The 20,133-nt window shown below is 49.1% G+C and overlaps 1 protein-coding gene across 1 annotated transcript; it reads left to right on the forward strand.

Annotated features, from left to right (window-relative positions):
* Window positions 1-17,052: 17,052 nt before the first annotated feature.
* Window positions 17,053-19,174, forward strand: LOC115468184 (E3 ubiquitin-protein ligase TRIM17-like). Its single transcript, XM_030199722.1, has 2 exons — window positions 17,053-17,373; window positions 19,055-19,174. Exons 1-2 carry the CDS (start codon window positions 17,068-17,070, stop codon window positions 19,172-19,174), a joined length of 426 nt encoding a protein of 141 aa, XP_030055582.1. The 5' UTR covers window positions 17,053-17,067.
* Window positions 19,175-20,133: the final 959 nt, after the last annotated feature.

The following is a 20,133-nucleotide window of genomic DNA, read 5'->3' on the forward strand; positions in this document are numbered from 1 at the left end:
GAAAGCATGTTGGCAAGACAGTTGACTGGATCAGATGGTACTCTGATACCAGCGCCAGTAAGAACCTTGGCTGCATGCGGAGAACTACTCTGTTAAGATGAGAAGTAAGGTAAGGAGCTTGAGCTACTAGAGTCTGAAGCTCACCGACCTTTCGAGTTGAAGGAACAGCCACCAAGGAAAATGACCTTCCAGGTCCAATACTTCAGATGACAGGAATCCAGTGGCCCGAATTGAGCTTGCAGCAGCTGGATGAAAACGACATTGAGACCCCAAGATACTGAATAAGGAGTGATAGGGGCTCTGACCGAAGCATAAGAGCCAACTGTAAAAATTATTGGGGGTGCTAAGCCCAACAGAAATAATCCCCCCTAGACACATACAAGGAATTCTCTCAATACTGTGGGAGAAGTAAACGTCATGAAGTGGACAGCTAAAGGCTGACCTTTTACACGTTGATGATAAGCTCTTATTGCACGAAGATGAATACTGACCGAGTTGGTCTTGAGACCAGATTCAGACAGGTGTAGAAAGAACTCAAGCAAGGTCTGTATAAGACTAGAGGCAGGATCTAGGGCCTCGCTGTCACACCAGACAGCAAACCTCTTCCATGAAAAGAATAACACCTCTTTGTGAAATCTTTTCTGGAAGCAGGCAAGAGTCGGGAGACACTCTTCTGGAAAAGTCAACGAAACCTACACTCTCAACATCCAGACCGTGTGAGCCATAGATTGGAGGTTGGGATGTAGAAGTGCCCCCTCGTTCTGCGTAATGAGAGCTGGAAAACATTCCAACTCCAGAAGAAGAGGGAATCGTATCTGACGTAGCTAGAAAGGAGCAATCAGAATCATGGCTCCACAATCTTGCTTGAGAATCAGCAAAGTCTTTTCCACCAGATGTATGGTAGGATACGCATACAGAAAACTTGTCCCCCAAAGAAGGAGAAAGGCATCCGATGGTAGCCTGCCGTGAACCTGCAGCCTGGAACAGAACTGAGGGACTTTGCGATTGAACTAAGTTGCTCAGCCTGTCGGCCAGACTGCTGTTTACGCCAATTAGATAAATGGCTTGGAGAAAACAAGCCGCGTTGGCGAGCCCACCGCTACATCTGCATGGCATCTTGACTCAGAGGACAAGATCCAGTACTCCTTTGTTATCGAGTACATCACAACCCGATTGTGTGGTTGATTAAAATAATTAGGTTGGATAGCCAGGAGGGATGCAACCTTCGTCAGCAGCTTTTGACTGAGTAAGGTGGACTGGACACCTCAGAATCAAAATGGAGAGAATTAACCACCACTGAGGGGAATTCCGAAGACTGGCGAACAGTTGGGTTACATCCTCTAGATGTGCAAAAGTGTCACGGAAGTGACGTGAACTGTGGAAGCCATGTGTCTAGAAGTCTCAATATTACTGTGCTGTAATCTGTTGAGACGGGCAATCAACGTGTTAAGGGAACACTTGCACTCCCAGTCCATGAAGATACGCTGCAACAACAGCTAGGCACTAGGAAAAACATACTCTGGACGCAAAGTGAGTAGAAGTATCTTGTAAGTCCAGAGAGCATAACCATTCGTTTTCCTGAAGTATGGGAAGAAGGATGCCCAGGGAAATCATCCTGAACGAAATCTGTTGAGGCCCCTTATGTCTATGATGGGACGGAACCCACAAGGAAGGACCTGGGATAGAAACTCAATCCTTCTTACCCTTGTGGAACAGGCTCGACTGCATTGGTACTGAGAAAGGCAGAGAGTTCCTCTGCAAATACTCACTGTTGATGGAAGCTAAAGGATTAAACTTCCAATGAACAATGTGGAGGGTTTGATTCCAGATTGAGAATGTATCCTAACCGGACTATTTGAAAAAACCCCCCGGTTGGAGGATATAGAAGTCACCTGTGGTGGAGAAAATTTGAACTTCCCCCCGACAGGCAGATTGGCCGGTACGGACATTTGTTGTTTTTTTTTTTTTTTTTTTTTATATATAGTGGCTATGCTGAATTGGAGCCACTCCAAAACCCCTCTCTGGTTCCTGCGGAATAGCTGCAGGAGCCTGATTAGGTGCACGCCGCTGACTAGAACGAGCGTGCTGATCTCTTTAAAGAAGTTCCGAGATGAGGAAGTGTATGCACAGCATATCAACAATTTTCTGCTGAGTCTCCTCCTCCAGGTGAGAGGCACACAGTCATGAGAGTCTGCGCATCACCATACCTAGAGCAGAAATCTAGGTGTTACCATACAAGTGATGAAAACGCCATTGGACAGGAACTTGCGACACTTGGAAAAAAGATGTAGCCTACTCCGGTGGGAATGCTCATAAAGATCTGGCAGGACTTGGTCTTGGACGCGATCATGCCAGCCTGGTACGCCATTCTCCAAAGGAGGCTAAGGATGTATGCTCTGGCCTCGGGGGCGCCGAAGCAAGTTCTTAGAACTGCTATCAGTTCTGAGTTGAAGATGGTAGTCCAGGACCTCGAGCATCTGGCATTGGGCTGATTGACAATCTCCATTGTAATGTGTCAAGACAAATAGAGGATCTAGAGGATTCTCAGCAGAGAAAACCCCATGACCTTCATGTTCATCAGATGAACCATCATTGAACCGAGCCAACTACTCAAACAGAGCAGCTCAGATGCAAACATTGACCAGTATAGTGCAACTGTCATACATACAATTCTACAGAACAGCTATGGAAAAATATGTTCTCCTGTAGCAAAATGGCTGTTCTTAACATGCATTTCTGGGCCTGGAAGCCAAGATATGGAGGCGCGGTAAGTTCTACGAGCGAACACCCATACCAGAGGCAGCATCGGTGAAGGAGACCAGTTGAAAAGCTAGATGCCGCGGGAGGCGGTAGCATCCATGGCATCCAATGGTACCCATGGTCTCGAAGCCAAGGACAACATCTGGCAATGCAAGGGAATCGAAACCAGACTGCCAGATGACTTCCATAACAGAGATGTGACCGATGGTACTGATAGTACCCATGGCACCGACGGTGCCTATGATACACATGGTACCGATGACCCCCGGTACCAATGGAACCCATGGTACTTGGTACCGATGATAGTCATGATATCTGGTATCGATGGTACCCATGATACCCTAGTACCGAAGGGACCCTTGACATGTGGTACCGATGGTACCCATGATATTCGGCACCAACAGCACCGACGGTACCTATGGAACACATGGTATCGACGGTGCTCAAGACACCTGGTACCAATGGCACCCATGGTACCGATGGTACCTGGTCATGATATTTGGTATCGACGGTACTCATGTACCGACGGTATCCATGATACCTATCCATGGTACCGACGATACCCGATACCGATGGTACTCGTGATACTCGGTACCGATGGGCGATGATACCTGTGATCGATGGTGCCCATGATACCTGATGCCGATGGTGATACCTGGTGCCGACGGTGCCCATGCACCGAAGACACTCGGCACCGATGGTACCCATGGCGATGGAATCCATGGTACCGATGGTACCGGTACCGACGGGACCCATGGCACCGACCATGGTACCAATGTTCCCGGTACCGATACTCCTCGGTACCGACGCACCGGTGACATTCGGCACCGACGGCACCCATGGTACCGATGATACCCAGTACCGACGGCACCCATGGTACCGATGATACTCGGTACCGACGGTACCCATGACACCCGGTACCGATGATACTCGGCACCGACGGTACCCATGACACCCGGTACCGATGATACTCGGTACCGACGGTACCCATGACACCCGGTACCGATGATACTCGGTACCGACGGTACCCATGACACCCGGTACCAATGATACTCGGTACCGACGGTACCGACGATGCGGTGTATCGACGTCCAATGCCAGGATACCTCCATAATAGAGGGAGCAACGCTCTCGGCACCGACTGATGTCTGAAGCCCGAATACCTCCATAACAGAGGGAGCAAAGCTCTGGGCACCGATGGTACCGACACCCGCTGATGCGCCCGAATGACCTGCCAAGCAGGAGGCGCCGAGGCAGGTGGAGACCTACTTGATGCATAACTATACCCAGCGTGCATCGGTCTCTGTCGGACTCCAGAAACTCCTTTGGGCATCCCTGACAAGTAGCATAAGTCTCGTCTTTGAGACACTACTTGCGCTTCACAGGGAGATGATCCGGTCCTTTGGGCATCCCTGGCAGAGTAGAATACGTCTCGGTACTTTGAGACACTACTTGCGCTTCACAGGGAGATGATCCGGTCCTTTGGGCATCCCTGGCAGAGTAGAATACGTCTCGGTACTTTGAGACACTACTTGCGCTTCACAGGGAGATGATCCGGCCCAAGACACTTCCGCCTATGCGTCCGAATGACCTGCAGAGCAGGAGACGCCGAGACGGGTGGAGACTCACTTCAAAGGTTACACCACTGATATTGTGTCACCAGGCTGCCCATTCAGTGGCTGACCAGGGATGCACCTGCTTAGGTTCCTGGTTTTTCCTGTGACATACACCTTCACCACTTGTGAGGCTTAAAGACAGTAGTGTGCTGAAGCAGGCTCTCACAGTTCTCGAGAGCAATTGTTTAAGTTTTAATAAATGGATCAAAAAATGTGGGCTTGTTTTATTTGCTGGCTAGAGAGAGCCCACAGATAACAAAATACCAGCACTTTCAAGAAAAAAGAAAAAGAGAAGCTTATATGCTTCGTTGAGGCACAGCCCCTTGTGACTCTGGCAATTACTTATTTTTTCTTGCCTCAGGTACAAAAAATACCTGTATATATAAGCCACAATGAGCCTGCCATAAAAAGTACAAATGAAAAAATAAAAAAGAGATTTACTCCGAAGACCTGAAGAAAACACGAAGCCCTAACGAACTCCGTGTCTCCTCAGACGCGGAAAAAGAAAAACTGAGGGGCGTGTCCGCTCGGCGAGCGGGAATAGGTGTGCGCACATGCGCAGTACGATCGCTCGCGCGACGGAACACCGTAAAGAGATTTTGCTTTAAAATCCTCCGGGGCCGACGTGGCGTCACCCACTTGTGAGAATATCAGCCTGCTTGTCTTTGGAGAAAGAGTCTCTCTCTTCACACAGTTTCCCGCCTTCGCGGAAACAGGAAATGCATCATCGCTGAAGGCGGGACAACTGTGTGAAGAGAGAGAGTCTGTAGTGCCTTTGTCTTCATTGATTGACGTCGCTGCCACGGAAAAAGTAAAGGTTAAAACACACACGCGCGCGCGCGCGGGGGGGGCTGCCGATCGGAGAGTTGAAAGCGGGAACCAACCAAGGAAGGAGGAAGAGCCAGTGCCTGTCCAGAGCTGCAAAAAGCGCTGCGCCAAGGGAAGTCGGAAGCCCATTAAGCCTCCCCAAGCCTCCTATACGGGGCGCCTATGCCCATTTCACTGATCTATGCGGCTTCATTAGGAGCCTCAATTCAATAGGGGCATCGTTGCAGTCTTTTGCAATCTGCGACAGAAAACACTCTATTGTCATTGCTGCAAATGAACAGTTAACTACTTATAGCCATCTTACTTACTAATTCAAAGGACTGAATTCAGCTCTGTTTTTGCTGCGTTCCAAAATGGCGCTGCTATTTAAGCTAAACGCCCACACATGCGCTATGACCATTACTTCCTTATTTATGAGGTTGCATATCTTGACATCATAAGAAACGTCATTCAAAAGAGGAAAATGTTCTGATTATCATATCAAATACAATTTCTCACAGCTACCCCCAGTCATAAAAAGGCAATCCATTCAATTTGATTGAGTCCCAAAGGCTTCAGTGATTTTTTTTTATACAATATTTGCTGACCCGCACAATCCCACACAAAAATTATATCATGACAAAATCAACAGATATCAACATAAAAACAAACCAATCTTCCTGGATCCTAAAGCTGAGGATAAAAACACGTTTTAGCTGTTTAAATAAATGATCTGGGATAAAACTGCAATTCTAATACACCATAAGCCTGCAGGTATAAAACAGTTTTAAGTACCTTTTTAAAAACAGTTAAACTCAACACAGATCTTAGGATCTCTGAAGGCCATTTCACATAAATGGGCCCTGCTACTCTCAATATTGCCCTGCAATATTCTAGTAATCTCACTTCACGTGTAGGGTCCATCTGTACAGCACATGTTTTATAAGATTGAGACTGTTATACATGAGATATGATAAGAGACTTTTAAATACCTCTGTGGCCTGCGGCAGTGCGAACGCATCTTTTAGTCGCAGCAAAATAAAAACCAGTGCGCGTCCATTTTCTCCCTGAGACCTTACTGCCACCCATTGACTTAGCGGTAAGGTCTGACGCGCTACCCAGGCGTTAGGCATGCAGCGTACACCCACTGCCAGTTACTGCTGGGTAAGCGCCACACGGATTTGGAAAAGATAGTAGACGAAATGGAAGGGCAGACTTCCATCTGTAGTACCGATCTTTTCCTTTCAGTTTTCTAGCATTCATTTTTTTTACTTCTTTATTCAAATTTCTCTCCTCATTCTTACCAACCGGTCCTCAGTCTCCTTTATTTATTTAATTATTTTTTCCCCTACATCTATTGATTTCCACGTCTTTCATTTACCTCACACTCCCAGTCCCCATTGCTCTCTCCTTCCACAGTCTCTGTCTGACTCCACGTTCTCTCTCCATCCGCCTGTTCCCTTCCCCTATGCCCAGCACCAGCTCCCTCTCCTTCACCCTGGTTCCAGCACCCCCTCTCTGCCCCCTCACCCAGTGTCTTAAATCCAGCATCCCCATGTCATGCATCCCTCTTCCTGTCTCTCTAATCCTCCCAGCAATTCTCATCAGTTTCCCTCTCACTTGTGGTCCAACATTGCCCCTACTGGTGTTGATTTTCTACCTCCCTTCAACCCTATCATGTCTAGCATCTCCCATCTTTGACCCTATTCCCTCTTTCCTACGTGTGCCCCTATTCTCCATCCCATAACCTTATTATGCTCAGCAGACCCCCACCCCCTCCAACCTCTCCCCTTCCTCTCAAGTCCAACATTTCATCATCTGTGTCCAGCATGCTTCTCCAACCCCCAAAGCCCAGGATCTCTCCATCTATGACCCCATCATAGGCGTAGTTTGACTGTTTCATTTGGAGGGGGCAAAGGAAGGGGCGGAGCATATTAGCATATTCATTTGCATATATGCATATGCAAATGATGCTAATATGGAGGAAGGAAGGAAGGGAGGGAGCAAGAGCTGGCTTTTTTTTGGGGAATATATGTATATCTCATACATATACATTATGGTCGTTCCCAAAAAAGCCAGCTCTTTCTCCCTCCCTCCCTCCCTCCCTTCCTTCCTTCTTTCCTCCTTACCCAGCACTCCCTCTTCCTCTCCAGTAGTATTTCCCCACCCCTTCCCATACCACAGATGCACATTTCCAAAAGCTGACATATTCCAATTAATAAATTCTGAATAAAATACTTTTTTCTACCTTTGTTGTCTGATCGTTTAGTTTTTCTATTCGCTTTGGTCCCAGTGTCTTCTTTCCATTTGATATTTTTTCAATCACCATGTCCACCATCCTCCTGTGTCCTTATGCGTCCTGTCTACCATCTGTATCCCTGTCCCTATCCTTCCTCCAATTTCAGTATCTGCCCTCAAAGTGATCCGATCCAGCACTTAAATGCATCAGTTTCTTCTCCATCCATATTCAACATTTCTCCTCCAGCAACTCTCCATTCTCCCCTGCCCTCTCCTACTACTACTACTACTATTACTACTATTTAGCATTTCTATAGCGCTACAAGGCATACGCAGCAAATTTCCTCTCTCCCCTTTTCCCTCCATCTATCCATGTCCAGCAATTCTCCTCCTTCCGCTGCTGCCCTCTGCTCCGTCCAGCAACTCTCCATTCTCCCCTGCCCTCTCCTCCATCTCCAGCAAATTTCCTCTCTCCCCTTTTCCCTCCATCTATCAATGTCCAGCAATTCTTTCCCTGCCCTCCGCTCCGTCCAGCAACTCTCCATTCTCCCCTGCCCTCTCCTCCATCCATCTCCAGCAAATTTCCTCTCTCCCCTGTCCCTTCCATCAATCCGTGTTGTCCAGCAATTCTCTTCCCTCCCCTGCCCATCCTGTTTCTGTTCATCCCCTCCCCCTTCTATCCAGCGTCTCCCCCCCCTCTCTCCCCCTTCGCAGCATCTGTAAAACGACAACGTGGATGCAGCACCTCACAGGTTTGCTTGCTGTATTAAGTGAATGGCGATGCTGCGCTGGGAGTGGAAACAGTGATATCTTCCTTACTTACAGTGGACGAGATAGGCTGGCTCACTTCCATTCCACTCCCGACGAGTCGCAGCGACGAACAGGCAGGCAGCGCTGCAGTAGTAAAAGCAACAACGAGGCAGGTTCGACTCCGCCCTTCACTTCCCATCCCTGCCCTCTGCGTCCCGCCTTCCTCTGATGTCATTTCCTTTCGGGCGGGCGGGACGCTGAGAGGGCAGGGAAGTGAAGGGCGGAGTCGAACCTGCCTCGTTCTTGCTTTTACTTACTACCGCAGCGCTGCCTGCCCGTTCATCGCTGCGACTTCAGGTAAAAAAGTCGCCGTTCCAGTCGTCGTCGTTTGGGGGGGGAGGCAATGCCCCCCTCACCCCCCCCAGTCTACGCCCATGGACCCCATTCCCCCTCCCAAGTTCAATATCACCTCCCATGGCCCCATCATGTCCACCATTTCATTTATTACCATTTATATACCGCCCTTATCCAGAGCGGTGTACACATCAAACATACATAATAAAAAGTTACAAAAAACATCTAATCCAACACAAACTCAATAAGGACCTGACAAATAACCAGATCACAACATTGTGCCCATCGGCTGCCCAGATCACTGTCTAGCCTGTACCAACAAGTGCTGTTTCAGCAGTTTCTTAAGTAGCCCTGAATTCTTCTGTGTCCTGAGAGTTCCAGGCAATTTGTTCCACTCCGTCAGTCCGGCGACAGAAAAGATGCGCCTCCTTATCTCTTCCAACAGACACGTACTGTCCTAACGGAGCACCCGCTGTCGTCAACATGGATGAAGACAGTCTGATAAATACTGGAATGAGTCATGATACACAGAGTAATGAACCATCATCAGCAACTTGTATTTCATTCTATCTTGCATAGTTAATCAGTTTAATTTCTGATAACATGTTTATATTTTGACAGCCCATACAACAAACGTACGGTCGAATTCAGCACTACCTGCAATGCCTGTATACGTACAACAGTCTCACGTATCAAACACTGCAGTAATCCAAGCCAGACAAAACCAAACTCTAATGTCCTACGAAAGTCATTCTGAGAAATTAACGGACTTAAGTCTAGCAAGGCCCTTACCCTTTCTTCTCCCTTGTGGCCTAGAAGCTCATCCTGTCTTCATGCAGCTTTCCCTCTGGACCAGCTCCTCAACTCCTGTTCACATTCTCATTTTCTCTTCAGCCCACTCCCACATGGTCTTGCACCTCACCCTCATGTCATATTCCCCCCCTCCACATATTCCAGACCCTCACTCTCTTTTCATACCACCAGTGGCGTACCTAGGGTAGTTGACACCCGGGGCCAGTCATTTTTTAACACCCCCCCTCCAAAATCTAGTACTAGGCATGCCGAGAATACAAACACTCAGGACCTATAGAGCAATTCTAGCATACCATAAGCAGTAATTTCTACAAGTGACACAAGGAAAAGGAAAGCATCTTAAACACTACAGTGAGCACTAGAACATCAATTCACCTACTGTAAAACGAAACCAGGCAGAATAACACAGATCGTCCATCTTACACAGTCAATGCCAACCGAAAGCCATGTCTTTTTCACAAACACAGATACACCCTAATCCACTATAGAATAAGCAATAACCACCTTTCTATTTAGACAAAAATTAAACTGAACCCCCAAGATGCCAGACTCTGCATACAATGCAACACCACAGAAACAGAAAATGTCCCCTAGTACTGTGCAAAATATGAAGACAGCAGATGTAAATTTGAAAAAACTAACAAGTACCAATCACCACTTTACAAATTAACAAATAGAAATAAAACAAATACAGAAAATAAAATAATACCATTTTACTGGACTAATACATTTAGCTTTCAGAGGCCAAAACATCCTTCCTCAGGTCAATACAGTATAGTGCTGTTACAATATCCTATCCGGACCTGAGGAAGGGGGTTTTGTTCTCCGAAAGTCAGCCAAAATGTATTAAAATTAGTCCAATAAAAAGATTACCTTGTTTACATGTTTTATTATAAACATTAACACAGATACAATACTACTTTATCCTAAAGCAAAAAAAAAATAAAAATATATATTTTATTTACAGTTTGTTGTCTGTGGTTTCTGCTTTCCTCATCTTCTTTTCACTGTCTTCCTTCCATCCAGCATCTGTCTTTGTTCTCTCTCTGCCATCCAGTGTCTGCCCTCTCTGCTGTCCCCTCCATCCAATGTCTGCCCTCTCTCCCTGCCCCTTTCATCTACATCTGCCCTCTATCTCTGCCCCTTCCATCCACCATCTGCCCCTGTCTGCCCTCTCTCTCTCCCCCTTCCATTCACTGTCTGCCCTTTCTCTCTGCCCCTTCAATCCATCATTTGCCCTCCCTCTCCCTTCCATCCAGGATCTGTCCCTCTCTCTGCCTCTTTTTTTCAGCCCCCAGTTCCAGCCCCACTATCCCACCAGTCCCCAGTTTCAGCCCCAGTCCTTTTCTCCCACCAGTCCCGAGCTTCAGCCCCCAGCCACTTCTCCCTGTCCTCTTTTTATCCCCCAGTTTCAACCCCAGCCCTTTTCTCTCACCAGTCCTGAGCTTCAGCCGTAGCCACGTCTCCTTTTCAGCCCCCAGTCCCCACAATTTCAGCCCCTGCCGCCTTTCAGCCCCCAGTCCCAGTATTAGCCCCCTTATCCCACCTACCTGCCTTCCAGCCCCCTTCATCCACATGCCTTGCCCCCCTTTTCAGCCCAACCCATTCTCCCACCTGACCCAGGCATGCCCCATTTTCCGTCATGACCCCTTCTCAGACCCCAGTTCTAGCCCCCTTCTCCCATTTGAGAACCCCCATCCCAGTCCTCCCATCTAAGAATCCCCACAACACCCCTCTCCCATCTGAGAACCCCCTCTCCACCCCAGTCCCCTTCTCCCATATAAAAACCCCCTCCCCTCCCCATGTGAGAACCCCCACAACACCCCTCTCCCATCTGAGAGCCCCCTCCCCACTCCAGTCCCCTTCTCCCATATGAGAACCCCCACAACACCCCTCTCCCATCTGAGAACCCCCTCCCCACTCAGTCCCCTTCTCCCATATGAAAACCCCCTCCCCTCCCCATGTGAGAACCCCCACAACACCCCTCTCCCATCTGAGAGCCCCCTCCCCACTCCAGTCCCCTTCTCCCATATGAGAACCCCCACAACACCCCTCTCCCATCTGAGAGCCCCCTCCCACTCCAGTCCCCTTCTCCCATATGAGAACCCCCACAACACCCCTCTCCCATCTGAGAACCCCCTCCCCACTCAGTCCCCTTCTCCCATATGAAAACCCCCTCCCCTCCCCATGTGGAACCCCCACAACACCCCTCTCCCATCTGAGAGCCCCCTCCCCACTCCAGTCCCCTTCTCCCATATGAGAACCCCCTCAACACCCCCTCCCATCTGAGAACCCCCTCCCCCTCCAGTCCCCTTCTCCCATATGAGAACCCCCACAACACCCCTCTCCCATCTGAGAACCCCCCCCCCTCAGTCCCCTTCTCCCTATGAAAACCCCCTCCCCTCCCCATGTGAGAACCCCCACAACACCCCTCTCCCATCTGAGAGCCCCCTCCCCACTCCAGTCCCCTTCTCCCATATGAAACCCCCCTCAACACCCCTCTCCCATCTGAGAACCCCCTCCCCACTCAGTCCCCTTCTCCCATATGAAAACCCCCTCCCCTCCCCATGTGAGAACCCCCACAACACCCTTCTCCCATCTGAGAGCCCCCTCCCCACTCCAGTCCCCTTCTCCCATATGAAAAACCCCCTCAACACCCCTCTCCCATCTGAGAACCCCCTCCCCACTCAGTCCCCTTCTCCCATATGAAAACCCCCTCCCCTCCCCATGTGAGAACCCCCACAACACCCCTCTCCCATCTGAGAGCCCCCTCCCCACTCCAGTCCCCTTCTCCCATATGAGAACCCCCACAACACCCCTCTCCCATCTGAGAGCCCCCTCCCCACTCCAGTCCCCTTCTCCCATATGAGAACCCCCCTCCCCTCCCCATGTGAGAACCCCCACAACACCCCTCTCCCATCTGAGAGCCCCCTCCCCACTCCAGTCCCCTCCCATATGAGAACCCCCACAACACCCCCCTCCCCATGTGAGAACCCCCACAACACCCCTCTCCCATCTGAGAGCCCCCTCCCCACTCCAGTCCCCTTCTCCCATATGAGAACCCCCACAACACCCCTCTCCCATCTGAGAACCCCCTCCCCACTCAGTCCCCTTCTCCCATATGAAAACCCCCTCCCCTCCCCATGTGAGAACCCCCACAACACCCCTCTCCCATCTGAGAGCCCCCTCCCCACTCCAGTCCCCTTCTCCCATATGAGAACCCCCTCAACACCCCTCTCCCATCTGAGAACCCCCTCCCCACTCCAGTCCCCTTCTCCCATATGAGAACCCCCACAACACCCCTCTCCCATCTGAGAGCCCCCTCCCCACTCCAGTCCCCTTCTCCCATATGAGAACCCCCACAACACCCCTCTCCCATCTGAGAACCCCCTCCCCACTCAGTCCCCTTCTCCCATATGAAAACCCCCTCCCCTCCCCATGTGACAACCCCCACAACACCCCTCTCCCATCTGAGAGCCCCCTCCCCACTCCAGTCCCCTTCTCCCATATGAAAACCCCCTCCCCTCCCCATGTGAGAACCCCCACAACACCCCTCTCCCATCTGAGAGCCCCCTCCCCACTCCAGTCCCCTTCTCCCATATGAAAACCCCCTCAACACCCCTCTCCCATCTGAGAACCCCCTCCCCACTCAGTCCCCTTCTCCCATATGAAAACCCCCTCCCCTCCCCATGTGAGAACCCCCACAACACCCCTCTCCCATCTGAGAGCCCCCTCCCCCATATGAGAAACCCCACAACACCCCTCTCCCATCTGAGAGCCCCCTCCCCACTCCAGTCCCCTTCTCCCATATGAAAACCCCCTCCCCTCCCCATATGAGAAACCCCACAACACCCCTCTCCCATCTGAGAACCCCCTCCCCACAGTCCCCTTCTCCCATATGAAAACCCCCTCCCCTCCCCATGTGAGAGCCCCCACAACACCCCTCTCCCATCTGAGAGCCCCCTCCCCACTCCAGTCCCCTTCTCCCATATGAGAACCCCCACAACACCCCCTCCCCATGTGAGAACCCCCACAACACCCCTCTCCCATCTGAGAGCCCCCTCCCCACTCCAGTCCCCTTCTCCCATATGAGAACCCCCACAACACCCCTCTCCCATCTGAGAACCCCCTCCCCACTCAGTCCCCTTCTCCCATATGAAAACCCCCTCCCCTCCCCATGTGAGAACCCCCACAACACCCCTCTCCCATCTGAGAGCCCCCTCCCCACTCCAGTCCCCTTCTCCCATATGAGAACCCCCACAACACCCCCCTCCCCATGTGAGAACCCCCACAACACCCCTCTCCCATCTGAGAGCCCCCTCCCCACTCCAGTCCCCTTCTCCCATATGAAAACCCCCTCCCCTCCCCATATGAGAACCCCCACAACACCCCTCTCCCATCTGAGGAGCCCACCCCGACCCGACCCGACTCGACTCTCCTACTCCCACCCTACCTTTAAAAAAAATGTTTTTGAAGCAACAAATTGTGGTGGTAGGAAAATGCAGAAATTTGGTAGCATCGGCAGTGGCTGAAGAAGGTGGATGACGGAAGTTGGCAGAAAACTGGCAGCAGCATTGACTGCCCAGCCAAGCCAAATGACTATTGGTTGGCAACCCTACATATATTATGTTTACTCTGATAGAGGGTTAACACATCACCTGCTTTTCTAACAGAGTCTCACTTAGACTATTGCAACTTGCTTCTCACAGGTCTCCCACTTAGCCATCTCTCTCCTCTTCAATCTGTTCAAAATTCTGCTGCACGACTAATATTCCGCCAGTGTCGTTATGCTCATATTAGCCCTCTCCTCAAGTCACTTCACTGGCTTCCTATCCGTTTCCGCATACAGTTCAAACTCCTCTTACTGAAAGTGCATTCACTCTGCAGCTCTTCAGTACCTCTCCACTCTTCCTACATTCCTCTCCTGGAACTCCATTCACTGGGTAAATCTCTCTTATCTGCACCCTTCTCCTCCACTGCTAACTCCAGACTCCGTTCCTTTTATCTTGCTGCACCATATGCCTGGAATAGACATCCTGAGCCGGTACATCAAGCTCCATCTCTGGCCGTCTTCAAATCTAAGCCAAAACACCACCTTTTTGATGCTGCTTTTAACTCCTAACCCTTGTTCACTTGTTCAGAACACTTATTTTATCATCCTCACTTAATATTCCCTTATCTCTTGTTTGTCTGTCCTAATTAGATTGTAAGCTCTGTCGAGCAGGGACTGTCTCTTCATGTTCAAGTGTACAGCGCTGTGTATGTCTAGTAGTGCTAGAGAAAAGATAAGTAGTAGTAGTGTTTGGTATTATAATCCTCCTAAGGGACGTTGATGCTTTATTCACCTCCTCCCCAGGTTTACCAAAGCCAAGTAGTGCCTCTGATCACACTAAAAGGGGGTAGGGATTAAATGGGTCCCAGGGTAATTGCCCTTCCTCTGCCCCACTTTTGTAAAAGCTGCCCCCTTCCTGACACCTTTGCATGCTACACAGCTCGGCTGTGTCCCTGCCCCAAGATCCATCTTACACGCAGGGAAACTGTTTGGGGACAGGTCACTGCTGCCCTCCCTGTAGCTCCCAGACCCCTGGATCTCTGTGGCTGGGGAAAAAAAAAAGGAAGGACGTGGCGGCTAGGAGACAGGAAGAAGGGCACATGGCACTGGGGTCTTAAAATTGCAAAAAGTCAATGCCAAACATCCGTTCCACACAGACACTTCCTTGGTTTTAAAATGTGAAACAGGAACTGAATTTTTACTCTCATTTCCTGTAAGAATCATGGCTGCTGCTGCAAACTCTGTTGATGGTCTGCGACATGAAGCTTCGTGTTCTATCTGTCTGGATTATTTCACAGGTCCAGTGACCACAGACTGTGGACACAACTTCTGCCGCTTCTGTATCACTCAGACCTGGGAGGGGAGAGACACAAACTTCCCCTGTCCCCAGTGCAGGGAAACATCTCAGCAGAGGAACCTCAGATCTAACAGGTAGCTGGCAAATATGACGGAAATAGCGAAAAAGCTCAGTCAGACTTCGGAGAGGCCGAAAGAGGAGAATCTGTGTGAGAAGCATGAAGAGAAACTGAAGCTGTTTTGTCAAGAGGATCACAGAGCAATCTGTGTGGTGTGTGACAAATCCCAGGATCACAGATCTCACACCGTGATCCCTATAGAGGAGGCTGCGCAGGAATACAAGGTGCGTGTATTTAATGAAATTACTGAAAATTGACATTTTCAATCTCATAAAACTAGGAGTTGAATTAGCAGAGTTTGAAACGTGAGCAGTAAGTTCAATCATCAAAACTTGAACCCTGGCTGCTGTCTATCTGAGCATCTTCCATCTACATTCAGGGGTCAATACTCAGCTTGTCAGTTGTGGTTCCTGGAAGGAATACAGGTATTGCCTGCAATCTTCGTTTAGACTACTGCAATCTGCTTCTTGCTGGCCTCCCACTTAGTCACCTTCCCCTCTCCAGTCGGTTCAAAACTCTGCTGCCCGTCTCGTCTTCCGCCAGGGTCGCTTTACTCATACTACCCCTCTCCTCAAGTCGCTTCACTGGCTCCCTATCCGTTTTCGCATCCTGTTCGAACTTCTTCTACTAACCTATAAATGTACTCACTCCGCTGCTCCCCAGTATCTCTCCACACTCGTCCATCCCTACACCCCTTCCCGTGCACTCCGCTCCATGGATAAATCCTTCTTATCTGTTCCCTTCTCCACTACTGCCAACTCCAGACTTCGCGCCTTCTGTCTCGCTGCACCCTACGCCTGGAATAAACTTCCTGAGCCCCTACGTCTTGCCCCATCCTTGGCCACCTTTAAATCTAGACTGAAAGCCCACCTCTTTAACATTGCTTTTGACTCGTAACCACTTGTAACCACTCGCCTCCACCTACCCTCCTCTCTTCCTTCCCGTTCACATTAATTGATTTGATTTGCTTACTTTATTTATTTTTTGTCTATTAGATTGTAAGCTCTTTGAGTAGGGACTGTCTTTCTTCTATGTTTGTGCAGCGCTGCGTACGCCTTGTAGTGCTATAGAAATGCTAAATAGTAGTAGTAGTAGTAAATCAGACCATAAGCTATTCTCAAAAGGATCCGAATCAGCAATCAAGTAATGTGATACTTTGAAGCAGGCAACCTGCACCTTTCATGCAAAGTAATTGGCTTCCAGAACAAGCCTAAAGAAGGCATCATGGGAGGAGGTTGCTGTTCTCCCTGGAGCTCCCAGACCCCTGGGTCTCTGCAGTGGCGTACCAAGGGGGGGGGGGGGGCGGTGGGGGTGGTCCGCTCCGGGTGCACGCCGCTGGGGGGTGCCGCGGCGCGCCCCTGCTCCTCCGAGTTCGCTAAACTTCGTTCGTTCGCTGCAGCTCCCTCTGCCCCGGAATGAACGAAGTTTAGCGAACTCGGAGGAACAGGCGCGCGCCGCGGCACCCCACCCTCGCCAGCGGCGTGCACCTGGGGGGGGGGTCATTTCGCCGGAGGGGGGAAGGTGTCATCTAGCGGGGCGGGTGCACTGCACCCGGGGAGGGCGCATCGGCGCTCCGCCCCGGGTGACATCCAGGCCAGGAACGCCACTGGGTCTCTGTTACTGGGACAAAAAGGGAGGAACTAGGAGACAGCCCTGGTGTCCAATCAAATTACACAAAGATCCTGTTCCACAGAGCCACTCCTTATTTTCAAACTGAATTCCTGCTCCTGACCTGCTCTCATAATCATTTCGTGTAAGAATCATGGCTGCTGCAAACCCTGCTCAGAGTCTGCGAGATGAAGCTTCTTGTTCTATCTGTCTGGATTATTTCACAGATCCGGTGATGACAGACTGTGGACACAACTTCTGCCGCTCCTGTATCACTCAGCACTGGGAGGAGAGAGACACAAACTTCCCCTGTCCCCAGTGCAGGGCAATGTCTCAGCAGAGGAACCTCAGACCTAACAGGCAGCTGGCAAATGTGACAGAAATGGTGAAAAAGCTCAGTCAGATTCCAGTGAGACCCAAAGAGGCGAATCTGAGTGAGGAGGCTGTGCAGGAATGCAAGGTCTGTATCAGTAGCATTATGTAACCCGGTGGGTTATATTTATTTATTTTTTTCTTTTTACCTGGGTTCCCAGAGATTGTTGGTGGTCAGTGCTGTGACTCCAGAAGCAGTTCTGGACTTCCTGCATGGAGCTGCGCTGTCTGCGGCTTGCCCCAATGCTCTGAGTGTTGGAGAAAAGTCTGTAAATGTATTTAGATGTGTGTTTAAACATGTGAAAGGCGCACTGTGTGTGTGTGTGTGTGTGTGTGTGTGGTTTGATGGCACCAATGATTGTGGGATGTTTTGATCTGATTGTATAGAAATTTTATGGGGTTTTGTCTGAAATGGAGATTGTGAACAAATGTTAATTAGTGTCCATGAGGCAAACACCCTGTGTTCTGACACCTTATTGGCCAGCAGAGGTCAGCTGGTGATTCGGAGACCCAGTGTCCCTTGGCATCAGCTTGCCAGGAGGTGGAGGAGGGGCTCGAAGACCCTGATGTGTTTGGGAGAGCTGTGGATGCATGACTGGATTTCTAGCTGATTACAAGTCTTCTAAAAGCACATTTCTTCAGTTTGACCTTTCTGAATACAAAGAACTCTATTTGAATTTTACCCACACCCTTTTCTTAATCTCCTTTCCCACCTAGTCCTGCCTAATTATTATCTCACTTATCCACCCTTAATTATTTGTTTGCCCTTGAGATAGTCTAAATCCCTGGTTAGGGCACCTTGTTCATGGTTCAGTTTTCCTGGTTAGATACGGGGCACTGGAACTGAATATTACTGGTGCCTGCATATCGCTCAGTTCCACCCTGACTCTGCCCCCGTTTCACCCCTCCCTCCACTGCCTGGACGGAACTTTTGCCAATATTCAGCGGCACCATTCGGTTAAGTGCTGTTTAATATTGGCTCATGGCCAGTTCAGCACGATTTAACCAGGCAGGAGCCTATCCTGCCTGGTTATATCACTTTGAATATTGACCCATCAGAATTCAGTTATTTCAAAGAAACGATCTAAATTGGAAGGGACATCTCACATTTACTGTCAAGTCTATCAATAGAAATCAAACAAAATAAAACATGGAAAAGAAAATAAGATGATACCTTTTTTATTGGACATAACTTAATACATTTCTTGATTAGCTTTCGAAGGTTGCCCTTCTTCCTCAGATCGGAAATAAGCAAATGTGCTAGCTGACAGTGTATATAAGTGAAAACATTCAAGCATTACTATGACAGTAAAATAGATACCATTGGAGATTCTACATGGAATGTTGCTACTATTGGAGATTCTACGTGGAATGTTGCTACTATTGGACATTCTACATGGAATGTTGCTATTCCACTAGCAACATTCCTGCGCAGGCTTCTGTTTCTGTGAGTCTGACGTCCTGCACGTATGTGCAGGACGTCAGACTCACAGAAGCAGAAGCCTGGCGCGGCCACATTGGTGATCTGCAAGGGCCGACTTCTACATGGAATGTCGCTAGTGGAATAGCAACATTCCATGTAGAATCTATAGAAATCAAACAAATAAACATGGAAAAGAAAATAAATGATACCTTTTTATTGGACATAACTAAATACATTTCTTGATTAGCTTTCGAAGGTCGCCCTTCTTCCTCAGATTGGAAAAAAAGTCTGAAATTGTGGTTATAAAAATAATCACATGCTAATCAAGGAGTTTCAATATTCACAGAAAAAGCTTAAAATGTACCTGGAGCATCTGAGAAAGGGTCTGGAAAACCATCTGAAGTTTAAATCTACTGAAGAGAAGAAAGCTGAAGAGCTGAAGGTGGGTGTCTGTGTCTCCTTCTGAGCCAGTTTCTGCAGGGTTTTGGTTATTCTCACTACATCAATCCCCTGAATCACCTGAATAAGAGAATAATATCATCATCATTATTATTATTATTAGCATTTGTATAGCGCTACCAGACGCACGCAGCGCTGAAACACCCTGACACAAAGAGACAGTCCCTGCCCAAAAGAGCTTACAATCTAAATAATACAGACAGACAAGACAGTTACGGGTGTAGGGAAGTGATGGTGAGAAGGAAGGAAGGAAGGGACAAGGGGAGGGCAATTGAATAATAATAAATAATAGATTGAATAATAATAAATTGGATAATAGAATTCAATCTGCCTTGTTACTGCATGGAAACTATTTTTGGTTGCTTATTGGCTGAGAACAGGCGATTCTGAATCTGTAAGTGGAACAAAGGAAAATTGTAACATTGTATTTCTTGCAGAGAGTTAGTGTGGTGTGGGCTGCAAAATGGAAAAGGAGCACTGGGCTCAGGCTTGAGGCAAGTCCAGCAGTTAGGGTGGGGGGCCTCTGGGGCTGTTGTGGTGCCAGGAAGGATGGCTGCAGGGCTAAGTGCACCAGGACCTGTTTAGGGGGCAGGAATTGGAGCAGTAGCATGGTCGTGAGAACTGGACGAGTCTCTGGTGTGGGGAAGCAGGGTGAACGTCGAAGGACAGTGGGCCTAAAATTTGTGCTAATTTGATTTCTGAGAGAGATGAAAGTCTGAAAAATTATTTAAAGGGATATTATATTGGAAAAACATTAAATTCTGAAGTTTGTGAGAATGCTAAACAATGTAGATTCAAGTATCAGTGAATTTAATATTTACACAGTAAATGTTCCGTCTATAAGCCGTGGAGCCGGGACCCGCTCCACCCCATCAACCCCCCCCCCCCCCCACACCTTCACCAAGTCCCCTGTAAATAACTCTCAGGATAACCGTTATGGTATAACATAGGCTGCAGCTTACTTTA

Source organism: Microcaecilia unicolor, chromosome 4 (genome assembly GCF_901765095.1).
Source record: "Microcaecilia unicolor chromosome 4, aMicUni1.1, whole genome shotgun sequence".
Taxonomy (NCBI): domain Eukaryota; kingdom Metazoa; phylum Chordata; class Amphibia; order Gymnophiona; family Siphonopidae; genus Microcaecilia; species Microcaecilia unicolor.

Excerpts from the sequence above, each read along its gene's own strand:
- LOC115468184 (XM_030199722.1), top strand. The coding sequence starts at position 17,068 with ATGGCTGCTGCAAACCCTGCTCAGAGTCTGCGAGATGAAGCTTCTTGT. Across the intron at positions 17,374-19,054 it reads AGGCTGTGCAGGAATGCAAG|AAAAAGCTTAAAATGTACCT; the intron begins GTCTGTATCAGT and ends CAATATTCACAG.